Source organism: Lonchura striata, chromosome 9 (genome assembly GCF_046129695.1).
Source record: "Lonchura striata isolate bLonStr1 chromosome 9, bLonStr1.mat, whole genome shotgun sequence".
NCBI classification, from domain to species: Eukaryota; Metazoa; Chordata; class Aves; order Passeriformes; family Estrildidae; genus Lonchura; species Lonchura striata.
In genome coordinates, this window is record NC_134611.1 from 14,732,028 (window position 1) to 14,754,736 (window position 22,709).

The window sequence follows — 22,709 nt, forward strand, 5'->3', positions numbered from 1 at the left end:
AACTATAGAGGTTCAGTTCTAAAGATCCCACTTTTCCATGAGTATCTGTCAGGAATGTCATGAAGATAGAATGGCCTTCTACAAGAAATGCCAAAGTAAGTTAAAAAAATGCTAAAAGGATCACACTAACAGCACTAGAGAGTCATTGTCAACTGTGTAACTGGAATCTAGGTAATTTCTGCTGGTGAATCGTGTGTCTGCACCCCTGTATCTGACCCTCCATAGGAGCTGTAAATTAATGCCACAAGAAGAACAAGTTCAAACTCTGTTATTTGGCAGTGAGGTCCAGTTTCCATGAAATTCAGCATGTCATATCTCAAACTGAAAAGTGCATAAAGTAATGAATCACTCAGTTATATTCAGATTCTGCAGACTCATTTTTCAGCCACAGAAAACCAGCATTTGCCAGGCTTAGAATAGCAGCACTGATCTAAAGGCCAACAGTGCTGCAATTCTAAAAAAAAAAAATGTATACCATAAAAGAACAGGTTAAGTGATAAGAGAAGGCATTTCAATTCTGTGCTTCAATGAGTGTTAGTGACACAGTCGTTAGGAAGGTGGAGAAGATGAGCTGTCAAGTTTTGTGACTTATGTTTCAGACAGTTTTGTTAAACATGCCATTTTTATTTTTTTCATGAACACTATCTATTTGCCACTGGTCAGATAAAGGCACTATTCAGCAGCACAGGACTAGATGGGACACAGGACACTCCTGAGTTCTCTTGCCTTCCTGCATATAAAAGAGGAAGAAAAGATTAAAAGAACCTATTCTGTCTGGCTCAGCTCTGTTCCTCAATTCAGTCCAGCATGGCTTAGGACTTGTGTATCTCACAAATCACAGCTCAGCTGTGTTAAGTTTAAATGTTCTAAGAAAAAAGGGGAAACTGACTTCAATCAAGTGTTGATGGGTGACTGTCATTTACCATCCCTCATTTGCATCAAGTAGCTCAAAATCTTGAGCTGTGGATCCTGAATACTGGGACACATCCACTGATCCAGGGCTGAATTTTAGTGAGGTAGGAAGTGGAAAGTTGTCCTGGTGCTTGATGGCTTTTGAAATTTGCCTCTGCTGGGTAAAATCCCTTGGTCATGTATGGAGATGGGGAATGTCCATGCTTCTGCTGCCAAAATTGATGCAAGGAAGACCTGGATATAGCTTTCCACAGCTGCTAAGCTCTTGCCTTAGAGGGAAACACCCTCGCCACAGCCACTGAAGCAAGATGCAAAGCACATCCTGCCTCACAATCATGGAGCATCTTACATTATAAATAACAAAGACAGGCTACTGCTACAAACTGTGCAGGATTATTGAGGCAGCATCCAACTTATTACAGCTGAATAAAAGAAAGTACAAAGTCATCTGAACACAAGAAATTCGAAAAAAATACCCTGAGTCACTAAGGCAAGTTCCCTTCTACTGTTTATCACAAAACCCCTCCTGAACTTCCATCTTTTGCCTAGTCTGACCCTGTGCACTGAATCACCTGGACAAAAAGGGCTCCTGGAGTCTTCCAGATGTGTACTCAGTTGCCACAGCAATGAGCAAAACCATATGCTTAACCTGCAAGATGGAAGGAGTCCTGGAAGATGACACTTGAAAGGGCTTACAATATTCAATACTGCGCTAGATAAGGTAAAGCTCCACAGTGCTGCCAAACCCTGTTTCTACCACATGAGGACACATAATTTTGCTGTTGCAAACAACATAGGTTAAATCACAACTAAATATACCAGCACTTTTCAGCATGAAGACACAAGCATGGATGCAAAGAGAGCAATTAAATCCAGAGTCCCTTCTAAAAATAATAACAACTGTCCCTTCTAGTACAAAGACTGTAGGGCATAAATGATAACAGACATTAACAGGTATTTTTTTTACAGACCACACAGTGAAGCTGGGAAACATCTTGCTATATGCAATATTATATATACACCAGAAGTTAAAGTTCAAAGCATAACTAGACTCTTCTTTCATTAGTCTGACTAAACCCACTGCCTTTGGTTCAAAAATGCCTGAGGTATGCATCAGTAGAGGCCAGAGAAGCATGTACTTGAAGGAATCGTCCCTCCAAGCATGGTCCTTACAGACTTCTCTGGCACTCATAATTGATTCCTGGTGAAAAAAAAAAAAAAAAAGAAAAAGAAGGTGGGATAGACTAACTTTCAGTTTCAATCACTGCAGCTGTTTCTTATAGCAGCAAAATACCGCACAAATTACAATCCATATACTTCTAGAAAAGCACAAAAACAGCACAGGGAATTTCAAGATGATCTAAAAACGAAGCCAGGTGCTAGAAAATAAGCCAAACAACAGGGGCTTAATGAGCTCAAATGTTCAGCCTGTTGAAGAGGGTTTACAGAAGCCTGTGTGGAAAAAGGGATCTCAGAGACACAGGGCAGAGAAGAGGGTTTAAAAACTCAGAAGAGACAAATGGCTTGGATTGGAGTTGAGATTACACAGTTTCAGCACTGGAATTATACATAAATGATTGGAGTAAATTGACCAGTTAGTGCTGGACTTACAGTTGCTTAGCACTTTTTGGGATGGTATCGTAAATTATTTCTTAAAGACATCCTTTAATCTGCCTTTAAGAAATGTCTGCGTGGCTGAACTGAAGAGGATGCGAGTAAGAGATACCAGACACGGACCCTCTTATCACAGAGCCTACAATAAACTGGAAGTGGACACAGAGCCACGTTCATTGGCTGGTACGTGCTTGAACAGATGCAGTCTGCTCTCCCTGGGTACTCCCTGAAAGGCCTGAAGCAAGAGGAGTCTTATGGGTTTGGTTGCACTGGAAAGTGGTATTAGAGACAGAATGTAACCGCAAGAAAATGCATTAACTACACAATCCAGCCATAACCTTACTATGATTTAATAGTGGGTATAGCTTGCCTCATCAATGCAAAGCCACACTCCATTAGACAGACAACTCCAGATTTCTGCTTTTATCAAACGCAAGTCTCTAATAAGGGCCAGTCAGAACACTGGTTTGAATTCAGAGTGGAGACTAGGGGTATGTCTTTAACAATTAAGACATTTTATGGTTGCCACACATTCTTGAATCGCTGGTGCCAGTCAGCCTTTAAGTCAACACACTGGAAGTTTTTGAGGTGTTCTCAAAAGCCAACACCACCTCATACAAACTTCAAAAATTAGAATTCAGAATCCTGGGAAGTCAGTAAACCAGAAAATCCTGCTTTTGAGTTTGACATATTCCCCATGATTTGGTGCACAAAGTAACTCCAAATGCTGCAAGTGAACACCAGGAGAAAGGAGGTGACAATGAAAAAAGTGTCAGCCTGCGAAGAGACAGACATCAACTCACATTCTGCAAGGCCAAGGCTGCTGGGAAAATCAAATTCAGCTATCTGAAATACGGAGAGAAATCACAAAAAAGTACAAGGAGAACCGGAAGACTTTCCAACCACAACAAATGGCTCAGTAATACAAAATGTCAGTTGGCACTTGAAGAACAGTGGATGGCCAGAGAGAAAGTGCATTTTTAAATCATTAACACATTGGGAACACACAGATGTGCAGTTCAGCTACATCTGTGCATTGTAATTTCTACAGTAGTCACAACTTAATGAATCATCAATTGTGACAAGATCAATGAACCGAACTGCACAACAAACTAAAGCTAGTAAATTCATGCCTGAGGCAAGAGCTAAAAGTTTATTTTATTATTTTTTTAGTACTTCTATAATTTTTAGTGTCTAATTAGTAAAAACAAAAATCCTCCAGAACCCTTTTATTTTTTCCTCCCTTTTGAAAGTCCTACTGAAAAGCATAAAGACTCATTCATGTCTGCAAAATTGAAGTCTGGATACTACTCATCTGATCAGCAATTTCTTCCTTAGGACCAGGAACACATGGCAGCAGAAGTTACAACGCTAGCATGTGCACTACATGCCTATCAGGTGGACTCTGAGCCTACCACCTCTAGGCAAAACAACTGCTGTTTTTTTCCACAAGGCCAGATTACTCCTGCAGGCAAAGCATCAGCTGAGATTCTCTACAATGCTATTTTTTGAAGGGACAAATTCACATCCAAATCAAGCAACCAAATCATTTATTTGCAAAGAATACACACTGAGTTTCCCCCTGGACTCTACCCATTCAACAACTTCAATGCTGAGTTTGTCGATGACATGCATCATCCAGCTAGGTTTCACATCAAGTGATATTCTTACAGAAAATCTCTGTCCAAATTGACCAGGAGACAGAACCCAGCACCCCATCTTCTAACCATCTTCTAACAAAGAACATGCAAGCGACGGCTTTTCCTGCTGACCTCTTCACTCGTCCAGGTAAACCATTTTAAGCTCCACCATATGTAGGCTTTCAGTGTATTGACATCTGCCAGGGGTTCAGCTGGACTCTTGCCTCCCTTCCAGACAGGCTCCAGGGAACAAGCAGCTCTGCTTAGCCTGGCTTGTTTGTCACACATTCAAAGTGGAGCTCCATCTGGAAGGCACTTCCATGAATTGTACTGCTGCTGGCATGCACCACTCTCCCTCCTAGGACTCAAAGTGAAGGAGATGCAGGCTCTCTTTAGAAGGCTGATGCTGTTCCAGCTCCTGACCTTCTTTATACTGGATGTCTTGTCACCTTGGACTGTGCATTCCCCAATTCATTACCTTCCCCTACAGCAGCTTTTGTTAGTACCACCCTGCGTGCAGCTTATGCATTTTTCATCAATATATTTATTATTTCTGTTCCCTCTCCAAGGACTTTCTCCTCACTGGGACCAATTGTGGCAATGTCTAAACCAAAGAGATACAGAAAAATAAATTCCAATATTGTCTTACTTGTAAACAAAACACCATTTTGGAGCTGTAGTACCAAAAAGCAAGGCTCTGTGTTTTTATGGTTTCCAACAGGTTAATATTTCCAACACCTTTCCACTAGTATTAAAGCTAAAATATCATAATACCGGTTCTACTGCCTGTAGCACTTTGTGCAGCCAGTTTTACTTAAAGCATTCTGCATCCTGTGCTGACAGACACTCTTACCACAAGGAAATTTTCCCCAGTTGCCCTTGGAACAGCAACACAACAGTGAACATTCACCCACTACAGCTGGCAAAAGTTATAGCTCTGATTGCTATTAAGGCTTCTTCACTCAACTCTAACATCCAAGAACCTGGAAAGGTTTCATCCATGCTGGACCCTTGTGATAAATGGATTGAAGGAATAGAGCACAGGATTAGCACGACAGATGAATACATTGCAGTGTTTTCCCATTGCAACATCCAACCTACCTCATCAAGGCACTAGATAATCTTGAAAAGACAGCTCTTATTATACCTCACACCTGCTGGTTTCCTTAGGATAAAGGATTTGAAAGAGCTATTCCGGAGCTCTGGGCAGAAAGAATCTGAGCAGGTGGGAGTGCCAAAAAGAGTCACTTACTTTATTATCCAACTGAAATAACCACAAGAATAAACAGCTGTTAGAGAAGTCTATGGGGAAGATGGTATTTTACTACTACAACACTGGGCTTCTAAGACAGCATGTAGAATGCATATATTTTAGGTTATCTTGCTTGATACTAAACATATTTTAGTCACTAGTAGCTCAAGTTAAAATTAACAATAAATGTTTACAATAATTACTTCTTGCATCCAAAATTAGGGCAAATCATTCATTTTGCACATTTTCTGGGCACTGTATTTAAATAAGCATCACAACCATAGAGCCTTCCTGACATCATACTGTATATAATCAACACAAGATCAACAAGAGATCATAAGGACAACTATTTGTTGGCCTTATTCATAAGCATCATACACAGAAAACAGCTGTTGGAATGATCAATATTACAGGTCTTCAGTGCAAAACCTGCTTTGTTTTGCATCTCAGACCAAGATCAAAAGGCAGCCCATCAGCAGCAGTTATGTAATTTTTCCTTTTCGCACAGGAGAGAAAGTTAAAATACTTGTTGAATGTTCTCTTCCACAGGTACAGTAAGAAACACAAGTGCTCCCTACATGGACATGCTCTCTTCTGAACAGCTGTTGTTGCTACAGATTTATTAGCATGGTCTTATATTCCACTTTCACACTTTTCTGTCTTACATTTTAAATTATTGATTTTTCCGTGAAAGACTTAACTGGGGCTGTTACTTTATTTTCTAAGTAAGAAGAAGAAGATAAGAACCTAAGATGGTTGGATGGACCCTTCCTTGCACACACAGTTTTTGCTTTTATACCAGTAAGCACTGCATTCCCCACAGTCATAGTTATCACATTGTGTACTCTCCAATCTCTGTTTTCATTTAAGGACTCACTCTCCAGTTTTATCAAGGGGATTTATTCTCCGACTTTCACACAAGAAGGTAGAGAAGACCACCGTCTTAAGTGCCAGTAAATGACAACAGGTCACTAAGCTGTGGGCAGTCTCTTGGTTATGAGCAGATACAAAAGATAACTTTGCAAAAATAGTTAATGCCTCAAAAAGACTTCCCAGACACCTTGCTCTTGCCCTTCCATTTTTTCCTTGGAAGCAAAGCAGATAATCCACGTGGCATTATCAAGCAGCATTTCTGATTAATTTCCAGTAGTTAAGCAATGAGTTACTACTTCTTTCAGAAGGCCATTCCAGAAACTAAAAGACTTCAAAGACTACAAATACACACCAGCAACAAACTTTATTAGTCAGCAGGAGACAGCAGCAGGACTGACATACCAGCTACGGAGAGCACATCTGTCAATAACAGGTTGCCACAGATGCTCTCAGAACAAGGCATCTTGAAAGAGATCCAGCTGTAAGAAAGGTCTTTAGAAACATCTGATGGCAAAGACTTATCATTTTAGTTTCCAGTGGTCACCAGTAGATGTTAAATCTCACAAGAAATGTGTGTGCGTTATTCTGACAAGGTTTACAGTTACACAAATTATCTAAAAGAATTAAGCTCTCGTTTGCCTGTTCCAAATGAATTAAATAAATTTCCATTAAATGCCTTTTACAATGAGCAAATGATTAATTTATAATTGTGGGGTTTCATGTCTTTTTTTCTCCTTCTCTGAAAGACTTCTAGAATGCTGCACACACAGTTCATTAATAAAAGTATTTTCTTTTGGCTGCCAGTCCTCTAAAATAATTTTATCATCTGAGAGTCACCAGGTCCATCCTCAAACTAGTTATTACCAAATAAAAATTTGGAGAGCCAAATCAGGGCTCACTGTCACCTAATCAACTCCACTCTCTTGTTAGCTATTTTTTTATTAGTTGTGCAATAATGGACCCTTATCAACAAGTTCCTCGAACATCAGTTTTGAAATTATGAGATTTATTAGCAGCCTTTGCACAAAAGGTGGGGCTTAAATTGACAGTGCTGTGGAGATGCTGTAAATAAAGATGACATTCAAAAAATCAAGTCAGAAGAGCCAAATCACCTTAAGTGACAGGAATAGTATGAAAGATAATAAAGAATTAGAATTTTTGCTGTAAGCCTGGCACATATTGCTTGGAAACAGGGAGGGAAGGGAAGGGGAGGAGAGGGGAGGAGAGGGGAGGGGAGGGGAGATGAAGAGAAATTATGCTAGCCAGTGACCAACTGAATCAAAAAAGCAGCTATGATCCTAGAGTTCATTCAAACGTCCAAAATTCATCAATTCATCAGTGCTCTTGAAAAGGCCTTTGCAAGACTCCTTGTGTGCACATCCCTAGCAGAGCATGCTCAGAAAAGTCCCTGGAATCAAATAGGAGCAGGTGCAGAATAGGAGGAAGCACTGAGGCCAGGAGAATAAAACACAAGACTGTCCCTCATGAAACTCATGCAGGGCTTTTACAGCAAGGGAATGCTCCATTGGCCACTTTCTGGTTAACTGGGACCTAAACACTTATTTTCTCAACAAAATAATCTGCTTCAAGATTTATACCTATGTTGTATTTGCCTTTTCTTCCTCCAAAGTATCTAGTACAAGAACTTTCCAGGACACACATCCTCCTTGGCAGCCTTCACTTTGCCCCATTCTCCTGCCATTTTCAGACTGCCACTCATTTTAGCCTAGGCCTGTGCCATGTTTCCCCCTGGTTTTACTGCCTACTGACACCATCAAAATCCCAGTGCTGTCAAAGCTTTCCAGACGTGGTTGTGGCCATGGGGGGGTCAGGGCACGTGGGAATGCCAGCCTTTCTGCAGGGATGTGAAAGGCAGCGCTGGTGGTTGCTGCCTCCCAGCTGGGACCGATGATCTGTTCCAACAGAGAGTCAAAACAGATTAGTTTAAACCACAGACAATTTAATCTAACCTGTCTGATTTCAAACTGGAACAGAGAGGCAGAAGCAGTCATCTGGCCATCCCTGGCCTCAGCTGGGAGATGGCAACCCACAGGGACACCTCTTCAGCAAGACAGAAACCTGCCTGCATGAGCACATCCCTGCGAGAGAGTTAAACTAATCCGCTTGTACCTGATTTACCTATTGGAATAGGCTGAACATTTTAACAGCAGAGCAGCACTAGAACAGCCTCACACACTTTTCATGACAATCTCCCAGGAAGCTCTAAGGTAACAGAATGAGAAGCAACTTGTCTCAACACCCTCAGCCCAAGAAAAAAGAGAAAATAATGCCCAAGACTCAATTATTCATTTTCATAACAGAAGATACCAGTGGGTTGCCACAGGGCTCTGAATAAACATTCATGTTTCTGAATATCTTCATGAGGGACTTCAGAAATGGAGCAAATAAAATGGAGACAACTACTACTGGCAACACAACTTTTAGCTGAACATAATTTCCAGTACCAAAGCCAGAACTTACAAACTGTTAAATAAACTTGGAATAAATCAATTATGTGAGAAAAGAAGCTTTCAGAACTCTTTCACAAGACATAGCCACACAATTACAACTACAAGCTACTTGGCAATGTAAACCCTGTATATACACTACAGCTTTTGCAGAATTCTGTAAATATACTCCTATTCTTGCTTGATACTCAAAATTTCACTTGTTTTTATCTGGAAAGTTCTTCCCAAATCACAGGTGCTGCTTTTGGGTATTGCAATACCACTGAAACCTGCTGCTAAGAATGTGACAACACCCCATTCTGTTACAGATGTCATCTCATAGGACCTCATTTGAGAGATAATATGCAGAAACAGCCATTTGCTGCAAAAGAAAAACGTTCTCAAGATTAAGAGGTCAGTACCTATTCAGACACAAGGTTTTATGGGAGTGCACAGCTCCAAAGGGTTCAGCTTGGCATTAACAATGTGATATTTCATATAAAACTTTTCAAAGGTTGTATTTCTTGCTTCATAAACTTGTGGAATGAACCTGGATGTTAACCTTAGTGCATGGCAGTCTTCTAAGAGAACTTGCTATCACAGATACATTACACGGTTATGTGCCATTAGTTAATCATTTAAACAGAGATAAGAAATGGAAATTATGGCATTTGGGTCTGATACATTCTAAAGATCTGCTGACTCTCCTGTTTGAAGGAGAGACCAACAACAGTTAAAACTTTTCTTCATCTGAGAAAATTACTTCTTCGTCTTTCACTCGCAGCAAAGAAAGTATTTCTTGTTAAATATTATAAAAATAAACTATAAAAGCAGGACTAATGTTGTTACTGAATCCAATTTTTAAGAGCAAATAAATATGTATAGAACCAGGAGTTTCACACCTGGAATTAAAATGATAGGTACTCTATAGATACCAAAACTTAAGTAGCTGTTGGCAGCAAGGCATGCATTGGTGGTACAAGTAAAATTGCCTCTGAAAATTTTCTTGGCCTAACTGAAACTGGTCACAAATTCTCCTCAGTCTTCTGTACTCAGTGGGACTAAGAAACCACAACTTTCCCCTTGGAGCATCCTTTTAGCCACACTGGTCAGTACCAGCAAAATAACTGGAGGTTCTAGCACGATGAGAGGGCTCCTGAATTGGCCCAACCAATACTGGGCAACCTGCTGTCAAGCAGCACAATGCACTCTTTCCTTGTGAACACTGTTTACACCACAATAGCACAAGTCCACATGAGCTCAGATGTAGATTCTTTTAGGTGACAACCTGAACTTTGCAATGAGGCCACCACGAGTAGTTGGCTCAATGTTTCTCTTTTTAACAAGCACAAGACATGCCAAGACCAAATGAAAAGCAGACAGACTCGGGACTCTTCATTCCTCTGTGCATCACTGCATGTTAGGACACTTCCCTAAGCAATGGAACACATGGAGTCTCACTGTGCAGGACCTCCTGGCAAAGCCACAGCTACAGAGGTCCCCGAACTGCCTGCCTCCTACAGGAAGTGCTATTGGGATTGCCTGTGCAGAGAGCTAAGAACAGGAATAGGACTTCTGCAGTAGGATCACAGCAGTCTTTCTTCCCAGAGAGAGACCAAAGGATGTTGGAACATTAAATAATTTAATTAATAATTGAATTAATAATTTAAATATTAATAACAATAAATAAGTTAATTAACATTAAATGTAGAAGACCTGTCCTCTCTTGACCAGAGACATGAAGAGAATAGTACCAATCCCAGGAGCAGCAGAGCAGAGGGAGCTTTTATTCATTTACACAATCATGCAAACAGATTCAATTTCTACTCTGTAATTGTTTCAATTTTAAAACAAATTGCAAGAAATTCTTCCTGGCAAAAAGATGCAAAAGCAATGAAGCCAAAGTACAGTGATTCAACTGATCCTTTTGTAACTAACCAAACATAAACAAGGATTAAACATAGCTAACTTCTGTTTACTATTCCAATGACAAAAATCACTTTTAGATAGATGTTTACAAAAAGGGCATATTGGTTCAGGCCTTCCGAGATCTAGCTCTCTGCAGAAATCATTTGTAACAGTCAAATGTTTACCATTTACAGCATTTCAAACAGGGTAACCCCAGGAACTGGAATGCAGCTGGCAGATGGTGAAAGAAATTAAGCTCATGACATGGTTCAGTAAACAGCAAATTATGTTACGCTAGAAGTGCTTGCCACCCCAGGACAACTGCTGCAGTCAGAAACTTTCTAGGTGTGCTAGTTTTAGCTGGGATAGACTTCATTTTATTAATAGTAGCTTGTATTGGGCTGTGTTTTGGATCTGTGCTAAGCACAACGGTGATACCATGAGGATGTTTCAGTTCACAGTAAAACGCAACATTGGGGCTGCAGTGAAATGCTCCTACACCTCCTCAATTTCTGTCAGCAAAACATAACTTCTCGGGTTACCTTGAAACTGAAACCCACTGTGTAAGCAACTCTTCCTTGGTTCTTCTGTCTGTCCTCTTTACCAGGAGCCTGCCACCACTCTCCAGGCTATATGCCACAAGATTAGGAGTCTGGGATAGAGGCATAGGGGATTTGCATAGATCTAGAATGGAATTTGAAGATGGTATTTTCATTTAACCTACTTAAAAACAAAGGGAAATGAAACTGAATATATTTAGTGTCACTTGGATATGACTGTATGCTCTGGATTAAAATAGAGTGGAAAAAAAAAGGAGTGCTTGTGAAGTATTAAAGGACCAGTTGCAATTAACTGGTTCTTCAGTTCTGGAAATCAAAACTGAATATCCCATTTGGAAAGCCCCAGGAGAAGGGACTGATAACATACTTGGTATTTGAGCTACCTTTTTCTCCCAAAGAGTCAATATACTTCTCCCTGCCCCTTGAAGACCCCTTTTTCCACTGCTTTTCCATATCTTCCCACTGGATGGAAACTGCTGGGAAACAGACTGAAGGCATCCTTTGGTGAACAGGCAGCCAGAGACAAACACTGTTACCATCACCTTTCCCCAACACACCTGCAATGCAGAACATACAAGGAGTCTCATGGAAGGACATCATGGACTTCTGCACTCCTGCCATCAGCTTGTTTCTACATTCTTGCACACTGGCATTCTTCCTACTTATATTTCATATAACCTCCCTGTTTAAAATGTTCTGTAATTCTCAACATTCCCACTGAATAATATATTTATTAATTTGTTAGTGCCACTAACTGTCCCTGAGGCTTTTCTTGAGAATGTGTGTCAGCTTATTGATTCTAGCCTTCTCCCTCCCTGCACTGCTTTCCTCCTCTGCCAAGCAGAAACATAGTTCTGTGCTGCTTCAGGTCATAATTGGAAAAAAGATAGAAATGTTCAATATGACTCATACATAATTCAGCTTATCAGCTACCCAGGAGAAATGAGAAGGGAAGGTATACGCATGTCTATTTCTTTTACTATCAACAGGAGAAATAATTTCTAGTTACACAGAGTATACGTAGTTTGGTCACAACAGGATCTGCAGTTAGAAGGGAAAAATGAGAGATATGGAAGCAAAGAATAAAAGGGCAGTAGGGAACCAAATTGTTAAAGGAGATTCACTTATGTGAGAATTCCTGAATCCCCAGGAAGACTGGACTCATGGTTCTCTTTTGATAGTCTGAATGAAGTAAGTTGGCAATTAGAAAGGATAACCTGTTTCTGATCTGTAAAACATCTCAGAAATCTAAATGAAAAAGCTCCAGCTTAGCTAGCTACAGAGACATCTAGTAAGGAGCCTGCTAAACCCTAACTGTGACTTCTGGATTTTATGTTAAGGCCTATGTTCTAAAGGCAAATTGTGAGAAGGAGCATTGAAGCTTATTGTTATAAAGGAATTTTAATGTAAAAATCAATACATGCTGTGTATTTAGCAGCATGTAACCACAAGGACATCTATGATAAGCTTTGTCATGCACCAGGGACCACTGCATTAGTCAAATTCTTGAAAGAAAGTACAGAATGCCTGTATCATTCAAACTGCCATCTGAGACCAATTACGGAAATTATTTTAGCCCCAAAAGCAGAGGGAAAAATCCAGTCCTAGTTGACAGTCTTGAGAGTACCAAGAGTTCCACATGAAATCTGTCATTTTCAAATACCTCTACAAAATTAATGTTAGAAAAATGATGACATAGCAAAGAACTTGGGCACTTAACACAATTTTTTGGAAGCCATTGAGAGTAAACAACCATAATCAAAGCAATATCTAGTTCACCAAAGTGTAAGCAAAAGAATATTAATAGTAATTTAAAAAAAAATAGTATTCACAAGATGCAGAAACATTATAATCTCTATCAGACAATGCAGAAAAATAAGATAACATGACTGAAAAATTACAGAGCTGTCTGTAGAGAAGTCTCAGGAAAGGGAAACGTAAAACATTTTCTTAAATACAAATACATCATAACAGAACTCATCGTCTTTGTCAGTTAAGCCAACATAGAAGGCACATGTAGCTCTTCATCCTCGCAGTCAAGCTCACAACTCTATATGCACTAGTACATACAAATTGTTAGGCAGCAAATGTTTCTTAATTTTGCCCATTACAACAGTGCCCAGCAAGGGGTCGATACTCTTCAGTTTGAGTGGAAAACACAGCCCCCTCAGCACGTAGATCGTTTTTGACCTGATGGGATCACGTTCATCTATCATTACTCCTAATTAAACAGATTTTCTAAACAGAAAAGCAGGCTCAATGCTTGACTGCTACTGACTTTTGCTTCTGCAGCTGTTAAATTGTGTGCCTGCATGTCTTTTCCTGTCTGTGGTGTTTCCTAACATTCCCTATTTATGTGGTGGTCTGCAAGTTTTACCTCATCAGGAAATCAGCAGGAGCACCACGGAGCTAAGAAATACTGTTGTGCTCCTTGATGCAAGGCATGTCTCTGTGGGCCTTTGAACACTTAACACAGAGCAAATAAATTATTAGCGTGCGTGTGCATGTGCATACATATCCAAGATACATAAAAGCAACTACAACCAAAGGGAACAGGAATGTGTGTGGAAGAGTGGTATTCAAGCATCCAGTATCACAAAAATCCAGTTGCAGGAAACATTTAAATGCAGATCTGCACATTAACTGCTGAAAGAGCTCCACTGAGCTTTATGCACTCACATACACTACTGCAAAGGCAAGAAGTAACAAAAAGAATGTGATTTTTGTCCCCCAATAATTTTCAAGTCTATAGCACTTGTTACCCTATTCTTAATAATACTATTACTGGAGAGCAAGCTGATCTTTAAGATGCCCCACCTCCAGAAACAAGATACACAATCACATCAGGTATTGAATGATTTCTATGATTCCCATCACCACGGTGCCTGAGCACATTACAGTTGTTTAATGTATTCTTTGTCACAGAGCAGAAAGGAAAATATGATTACCTCTGTGCTGTAAATGGGGATGGGAGAACAAGGAACAATAGGCAACTTGTCATGTGTGGCTGGCACACTCACCATTGGGATAACCACTCTCCTCTGATTCAAAATCCTACAACAATAAACACTTTCCAGTCTGGTTTTTTTTTCATTACTTAGAAGTTTCTGCATCAATCTGTAAACCACAAGCAATTTGCCTAAGCCTTCTCCTGCTTGTAAGGGGTAAAAATGCAAGGGGTAAAAATCCATTCAGCCAAATGCCCCAGATTTCTAACATTCCAGTACATTTTCAAATTCCTATATATAAGCAAATGATAGAACACGTTTATGTGCTGGAAAAACCCCATTTTTCCTTAAAAGCAGAAAACAATTCTGACAATTTAATATTTTTAAAAATCAAGTGTTCACAAGGTTTATATCTAATAAACTGTTTTTTTCCACAAACATTTAGTAGAAACAATACAGCAAGCAAATTAAAACCTGTTTGTAGAGCAGACAAGGAGGAAATCCTATTCCTTAACAGGAGAGACACAATTAAAAGTTGTGAGTACAGTGAGAAATAAACACAACTAAATTTCACATCACATTAAAAACCTGAAGAATAACCTGAAAATCTATGTGCTGATTTAATCCAGAAGGTGCAGCAATATAGATTAAGTTTCTGATTGTCAGATACAATACTTAGATACCCTGAAGATGGGTATTATATGAAAGCAAATAGATGAGAAAAGTATACAAATGTCTCTGTAGACAGTCCTTTCAAGTCAGAAATGACACCTCTCAATCAGACAACAAAAACACTCTAAAGACAGCTCAGAATCTGCAATCCTTCCATGATTGTCTCAAAAATATGATGTTCTATTATAGGAGAAATTATAGCAACTGCTGCAGGAAGAACACAGCTTTACCCAATCAAGCTAGAATATCACCACACCATTTAAATGAAGCACATCAACATGTAGCTGCCGAAGCTACATCTCCTGCCACTTAGGGAATGCAAAAACTTCCCCCTTACCTTCTAACACTGTTAACTTGGCACTGGTGTTTATCTCCCCCACACTGTTGGTGGCTGTGCACTCATAGATAGCCTCATCTCGATGGACACGCAGGGGCTGTATCCTCAGAACTGATCCTGATCCATCATCAAACTCGATAACCTTGGGAAAGGAACAGAAAGCACTTCATTACTGGTATCTTCTGCAACAAACACTGAAAGTCAAAACAATCTAAGGGTTGAAGAACAAAAACCAAAACAACCCTGTAAGCCCTAAAATACCATACAGTGAGTTAAGTGTTCCAAATGCAGTAGCACAAAAATCTCAGTGTCAAGAATGTATTTGTCCTCTGAGGAGGCCAGAACAAATGAAGATCCAATGAGGTTCTTTATGGATCAATTAAGGTTGACAAATTATCAGCCTGGTAATAAAAATGTGAATCTGATGATTTAAAACATCTGAGCCATATTTGCACTAATGATTTTACTAATCACTGATTACAATTTAGTGCCAACTTTCACCTTGATGGAAGAGGAGAATAATAGACTCTTGCAGGATTGCAGGGAAACAGTAACAAAACTTGAATAAAACCTTGAGCACCTACAGCACATGCCAACTCCAGAAGAGTGAGGGGTTTTCATGTTCTTCAGCACTGGGTACTTTGCAGCTCTGGCATAATCAACAATGATGTAATTACACTTCCTTCCCCAGCATAAATAAATTAAGTCTTTAATAAATCATTGTCTTTCCATCCATCCTGCTAAACTGCAAAATGCATTACTCTGATTTATACATGGAAGAAAAAAGTATTTATTAGTTTGTAGCTGGATCACTATATGATATTTCATAACAGCAAGGCTGTGAAGCCACTATTAATGCCAAACTCACCCTTCTCCTATTGCAGAGTACAGCAAAAGTTGGAAATAATACCTGATGTGCAGACAGTGACAGCATGAGGGAAAGGCAGATGCCACCCACTCCTGTCCCTTGGGAACTGAGGGGGAGATGAAGAGACTTAAAGGATCCTTCGTTCCAGACATGGATGTCAGCCTAGGGCTGCTAACCCCATGCAAAACTTTCGCCCTATTTTCAAAGGCCTATTTAGGAGCACTTCCCACAGCGTAAAGATCAAAAGAGAGAGAACAGGAAGGAGGAAAACAATGCACCACAAGACTCTGCAGTGACAGGAGAAATAGGAAGAAATCAAAAGATAACCAAGACCACTAAAAAATCTGTTATTCCTCACACTGGAAGGAATAGCACTTCTGTTTTGAGAAGCAACACCTAATACAGTCAGGTAAAGAAAGCAAAATATGAATATCACCATAATACACTTTAAAGAATTATTTTTTTAAAAATCTATACTTAAACACAAAACTGTGACAATATACTAAATCTTTAAAAAGGGCAGAGCTACTGCTAAATTTTAAAACAAGACAAAGTCAACTACAGAGATTAATTCACTTCCGTGATAAGGACTAAAAAGCTAAGAGATGAAACAGCAGAAATCTCTTTTGCCCTCACTATCCTTTGAACAAACACTGTGTGATAGGAACAGAGCTACAACTGCTAAGGGCCAGACAGATGCTGAGGCCAAAATGTTGTTAATTTGCTACCGATGGATACCTCTGCTATGTTACAGCCTAGCATGTGTACATCAGACTTGGGTTTTTTCTCCATTTAAACTTAATTCCAAACTTTCCCTAATTAAGACTAATGAAGTAAAAGTAATAGTTACTGGGGGGAAAAAAAATCAATATCTCCTGACACAACCTATGCATCAAAACTGATGTGAACAAAGGTATGAAATTGTTCATATAAATGCATATAATATGGCATAGCCCTCTGGTAAGCCACAACAAGCACCAAATTCACTATAAAGGTTGTATCTACTTACAAATTAGAATGTTTAAATAGTTACTATACAAGAAAACCTTTACCAGGGAAAAATAACCATGTAAAACAAGATTAAAATTGATTACTTTAATCAAGGTTTTCTGCTCACATATGAATTCATGATTAAAACTGGTGAGTTGAATTGATCCATTCTGGGCAGCAAAGTCATCTTGCGCTCCAGTCAGGAAAGCACAAACATCAAAGACAGAGGATTAGAGGAAAGGCAGCAGAATTGTAGAAGGGTCACATTTGCAAGGGCAGTTTTAGAGAGGGGAGCCCAACACCAAAAAGGAAAGCAGAGAAAAAGGTGGAGAAAGTCAGTGAAAATGTATTTGCTATGTAAAATATAGATCAAATTGGTTTATATGTTTTCAGTTTATATTGATTTATATCTTTTCAAAGACGTTTCTGATACCTGCTCTTCTCCCTTCCTTTCTCTCCTACTTTACTTCACAGGGACGTCAATTAACCCTTCACCATTCCCCTTCCAAGTACCTTTGTGGGAAGGATGGCAGTAGCCATCACTTAGAAAGATTTCCAGTAGTGTTTTGGCATCTCACTTTTGAATTCGACTGGGGATTGCAGGTCAAAGAGGTGCCTTATAAATTCTGACAATGAAAAAATAAAAGTACTGCTAGATCCAGCTCTTATCTGCCATTCAATTCTCTGTAAGCCACAGTCTCCCATGTGAAGGAGTATGTCCTGCTGGTGTGATTCCAGCATCATGCTCAAAGGACACCACCTGCTCTACAGATTGCATTGCTGCAGGGAAGGAAACTTGCTTTACACTAAAGCTTTACACTCTGTATTGTAGTGATGAAGAGATAGCCAGGTTGCAATGATGATTATTGTGCAATTAAGACCTGTGAGGATTAAACTGATCACAAAATTTTCTGGTTTGGTTTTTTTTTTTTTTTTTTGGCTCTTTTTTTTTCCCTTTTGGTAATTACCTCAAACCGCTGAGAACTGACTTTCTTCCCCTTCTTCATCCACGTGATACGAGGTTTGGGCTCTCCTGTTGCCTGACACACAAAAGAGGCCACTCCTCCAGAAATCCCAATCTGATCTTCAGGAGCCTTCATAAACGTTGGCTTGCCTGGAAAAACAACCAAATCACCCCCATGAGGACATAACATCAGATAAGCATGGAATGTGTCATGTTAATCTAAATTATAGGATAACTGGTGCTCTTACTACAAATCCAGGTTGAATGGCCTCAGCCACACAAATTCAGTGCAGATTGCAACATAACAAGGACAGTTTCTTCTTGAGTACCTTCTTCTCCTGAAATGAATAAAGTCCATCTGGCTTGCCTATAAATGAAGGCAATAGAAGGCTCCCCCCTGCCCCCTGGGCATTAATTCAGGTATATGACAGTTTGGAACAATTTTACAGTTTATTTTTTAATAAATGGATTTTTGCAGATTTATACCATGCTCATAGCACTAGAAATTACAGAATAGCTGACACACCAAATCTACAAAATGCACCATATCTTGACATTTGTTTAACTGAAAGCTGTTAACACATCCATAAAAATTAACAGATACAGTTTTAAGTATACAAATAACAACCTTCAGTTTCACTTTAAATGTGAACTGACATAAAAATACTGCAGTTTAAGTATCTGGAAACCTGCAGAGGCTAGCCTATGCTTGTTAAGAAACTAATCACTAGAAATGAAAGTCAGCAAAGAAACCAAAATGGCATTCAAGCATAAAAGACTTGGCAAAAATGAAAAAAAAAAAAAAAAAGTATCATATAACACTTAAATAATCAATTAAAAGTCTCATGAAAATAGAGCTGTGCCTTCAAGATTTACATAACAGATTCAGATGGATAAAATTATGCATCCACACTGGATGGTTGTATTATTCTTCTGTACTTGCTGTATGGGAAAATCTTCCATTATGCGATCTGAGGATCATATTAAAACACTGCTTTGTCCTTGTGAGAAGCATTTGATGATCCCATATTCCTATAAAGTACTAAAACATTTAACTCCACGGGGAGAGTTAACAGAGTCCACCCATGATGCCATTCCACGCACAGGTCGCACTATAGCCATTGTTTCAAATACAATTCTTACCAACCACCTCAAAGACGAACCTGACCTATACACAGGTCAGCTGCTGGCACACAGAAAGGAATCTGAGTAAAAGAACAAACCTGTTCAACCCCAAGATAACAAAGCAATTACCCCAGCAGAGCTGCTGGTGGTTCCACACCTTCACATTCTAGACACATACATGAGTGTGTCCTTGAGGGAGAGGGGCATGACATCCGTCAGCCCAGGTGCTTTGACCTCTAGACAAACTGAGAGCTGAATTTCCCTGATCTAGGAGAGATACAAATTCAGAGATCCCAAAAGATGACAGCCTTTAAATGTATTTTTCTAACGTATGAGATCTAAATTCTATGGGTGCAGTTGCAGTTACAGCTGAACCAGGCAGGCAGTGGCAGCTACTGAAGAGGGCAGGGGCAAGTGCTCTGCTCCTCACCCCCCTCACCACCCCTCCCTGCCTTCAGAACTGGCACCTGAATCCTACAAGGGGTCCCAGCATCATCAAAGCCTCTGTGGAACAGATTTGGGCTCCTAACCTGGCACAAAGATGCTTTTTTCTTCTTTTCCAAGGAGGGCATGGAGAGCAGTGGCTCAGGGCAGGATGAAGCAGAGCCAGGAGAAAGCACCTTTCAGCAACTGTGGAGCACAATTTCACCCCTGAACTGCAGTCCTGGGAGACTTGGCTGAAACTGCGGCAGCTCCTCCACCCCAGTTCCACCTTCTGGTTTAGCCTACATTAACTGCTTAAGCTAAGCCCTGTCCTGGCAGTGTGGCATGGTGTGACAACACACACAGCCACTCAACCACGTGAACTACTTCAATCTTCCCTGCTCTTGAAAAAGTCCAGAGCCCTGGTTCTGCACTGCTCCAGTGCATGTGTCCCAGGCCAGGGAGACTGCCAAAGGCCCAGGATGCTTCTTCCTTCTCTCATATGGCACCACTGCCTGTGAGGAGTGTCGGGCTGTGCTGCAAGATGGTCTTTGTGAGGAGAGGTCAGGGCTGCCCTGTGCTGGACACAGCAGTCCCACCATGGCCCCACAGCATGGCACAGCCTGGCTTGTCATGATGGTGCCGCTGTGGTCACGGGTTAAGAAAGAGCAGAACACCTCACAGTTGTGAGGAATGAGGTCAAAAGTGAGAAACAGTCCTGTGAGAACCAAGCCAGAAGGGCCTGAGGAGCTCCAGGTGCCTGAGCAGGTATTCCCCTGCAGCCCATGGAGGCATCATGGTGAAGCAGGTATTTCCTGGCAGCCCACAGCCAGGCCTGCAGCTGCCTGAGGTCAACCCACTGGTTTCAGAGGGAGGGACGAGGCCAGAGCAGTCGTCACCAGCTGAAGGGAGACCCAGCAGCTGAGGCCACCCCTAGCACAGGGGCAGCCACCGCGGAGGCAGCAGGACAGCAGAACCCTCCAAAACCTGCAACATGCAACACTCCACACAGGCTGCACTGGGAGCCACCGAGCACCCGTGCAGGGACATGCCAGCCCCAGCCCCGGCCGACCCGGGGGGCACAGCTGAGACGCTCCAGTGCAGACCTGGACCTGCTGTGTGTGTGCAGCCTCACTCCCTAAAGGCTCTGGCAGACCCACCAAGGCCAGCACTGCCGGTGCAGAAGTGGATACACGTTCTGTCCTCAGCAAGCTTCTCTGAAGGAGAAGACCTGGCCTCACCACAGAAATTCCTCACAAAAGTGTACTGAATTGTGCTATTCCTGATGAAGAGAGCCCCAGGACTGTGCTCAAACCCCAGAAAATGCTTTTTAAGACATGATGGCTGCTGTCTAAAGGCTTTGGCACATTGTCCTGACATGAACAGCAAGCAATTATTAAGTCTGCTTACTTAACTGATGCTGATTCCACATATTTACTCATCTATAATCATGTCTATTTCTACTTAGTTTGTATTTACATATATCTCTGTTTATTCACCTCTCATCTATTCCAGAGAAGTGTTAATTTACCATTCAGGCTGCTAGTGATGGCATTGTGATTGACTGTTTTGCTATGCAGTGTGCTGAGCTGATGCCTTATATTGCACTTCAGCAGCTGATTTGGTTTTCTGATTCTCTGTTATTTACTCTGTGATCTTAGAAAAGTAGTGTAATTTTTTTTCAAATGGCAAATACAGCAGAATCCAAAAACTTTTGTCCTTGAAGAATACAATGCAATTATATTTCTGACTTTATACTTACTCCCCAGCACATACACTGAGGACTTACTTTACTTTTGTACATTTAAAAAAGATCAATACTATTAAAACCAGAACAAAAGGAAACTGAACATTCACCTGCAGTAAAAGCTAAAAAACCTGCTGCCTTGATTTTACATTGTTGCAATGAACCTTTTTCAACTGCACATTTGAGCTACACTGATATATGGAAACAATCTAAATCCTCCAAGACTGGTCACAGAAGTACACCTGTATATAAACCAAATTCTCAGTCTGAGAAAAGGTATTTCTACAATGGGAGTTTAAACATTTCTGTACCCTGAAATTTTGAAATTGAAGGAAAGTACTAATTAAGCAAACCTATAATCCCAAGTCCTGGCCCCAGGACAATAGTCGGGCATGAGTATATTTTTATACTGATTGGTAACTCTTGCAGCAAATCCCAAAACTCATCTCAGTGAGAACTAAAACAAGCACAACAGAGCATGCACTAAACTCTTGGTGTCTGTGAAAAATGCACGTTAAGCAGACTAGACAACCTCCACATCTCCCCTCCAACCAACATCTCTATAACTCTACTGCCCAGAGGAAGCTGTCACTAGACTATCACTGGTTACCTCCAACAGGCAACACTGGGGATGAGGCCAGATCATGGCACAAGCTCTCTTTTTTAGCCAATTTTGAGCATTTGCACTCTTAGAAACACTAGAAACACAGTTAGAAAACATAAGGATATAATGAAAATACAAGGAACTGAAGTGTCTTTAACAGTCCTTTCCCTGATAACCTATGGACCAAAGCTGAAGATTTTCTGTTGAAAGCTAAAGGGGTGGGGGGAAAGGAAAAAAGCTATTGTAGTTCAAAGACAAATCTCTGAACTATCAGCCTGAGAGAACCTCCTGAGTGAGTCTTGGATGACAGCAGGGAGGGGTGCTGGCTGGCTGGGTGCCCATCACACCCACCTTCACTTACTCCATCACATGGAGTAACAACTGCAGGCTGGCATAGCTCCCCTAAGTCCAATCTACTCCAGTCTTTCTCTCCCTGGCCTCTCTGCTTGGTGACAGATCCCTGGAGCACATTCAGGCCTCACACTCTGAACTAATTCTTGCTCCTCACTTCAAAACCAAGTTCCTGTTACACCAAGAATAGAAGTCACTGCTCTCATTTCTATTCCCTCACAAGCTTCAGGCAGGAGGATGGGAAAACTTTCACCTTCTTGGCTGAAATTTTCCCTGTTTCGTCTTTGCTCAAAATGAAATTATTCTAGAAAGCTTATGGGAACAACACAGTTCTGAGGAGGAAGACTGTAAAAAATAGTTTTTCTTTCTCTTGTAAGAAACTGACTTCATCTTATTTGGCTGGGGGCGGAAAAATAACAACTTGCTCAGACATGCTCTCCATTGAGAAATTAAAACTAAAAAACAACATTTCAG

General features: G+C 40.6%; 1 protein-coding gene across 15 annotated transcripts in view; it reads right to left on the minus strand.

Moving 5' to 3' along the window:
- PTPRF (protein tyrosine phosphatase receptor type F) overlaps positions 1 to 22,709 on the minus strand; it is a 375,435-nt gene that overhangs the window by 175,488 nt on the left and 177,238 nt on the right. For all 15 annotated transcript variants that reach the window (XM_077785383.1, XM_021528150.2, XM_021528106.2 and 12 more), the window contains exons 4-5: positions 17,990 to 18,135; positions 15,164 to 15,305 (exon numbers count right to left, since the gene is read on the minus strand). In XM_077785383.1, coding sequence (XP_077641509.1) covers positions 15,164 to 15,305; positions 17,990 to 18,135 — 288 coding nt within the window. The remainder of the gene's footprint in view (positions 1 to 15,163; positions 15,306 to 17,989; positions 18,136 to 22,709) is intronic.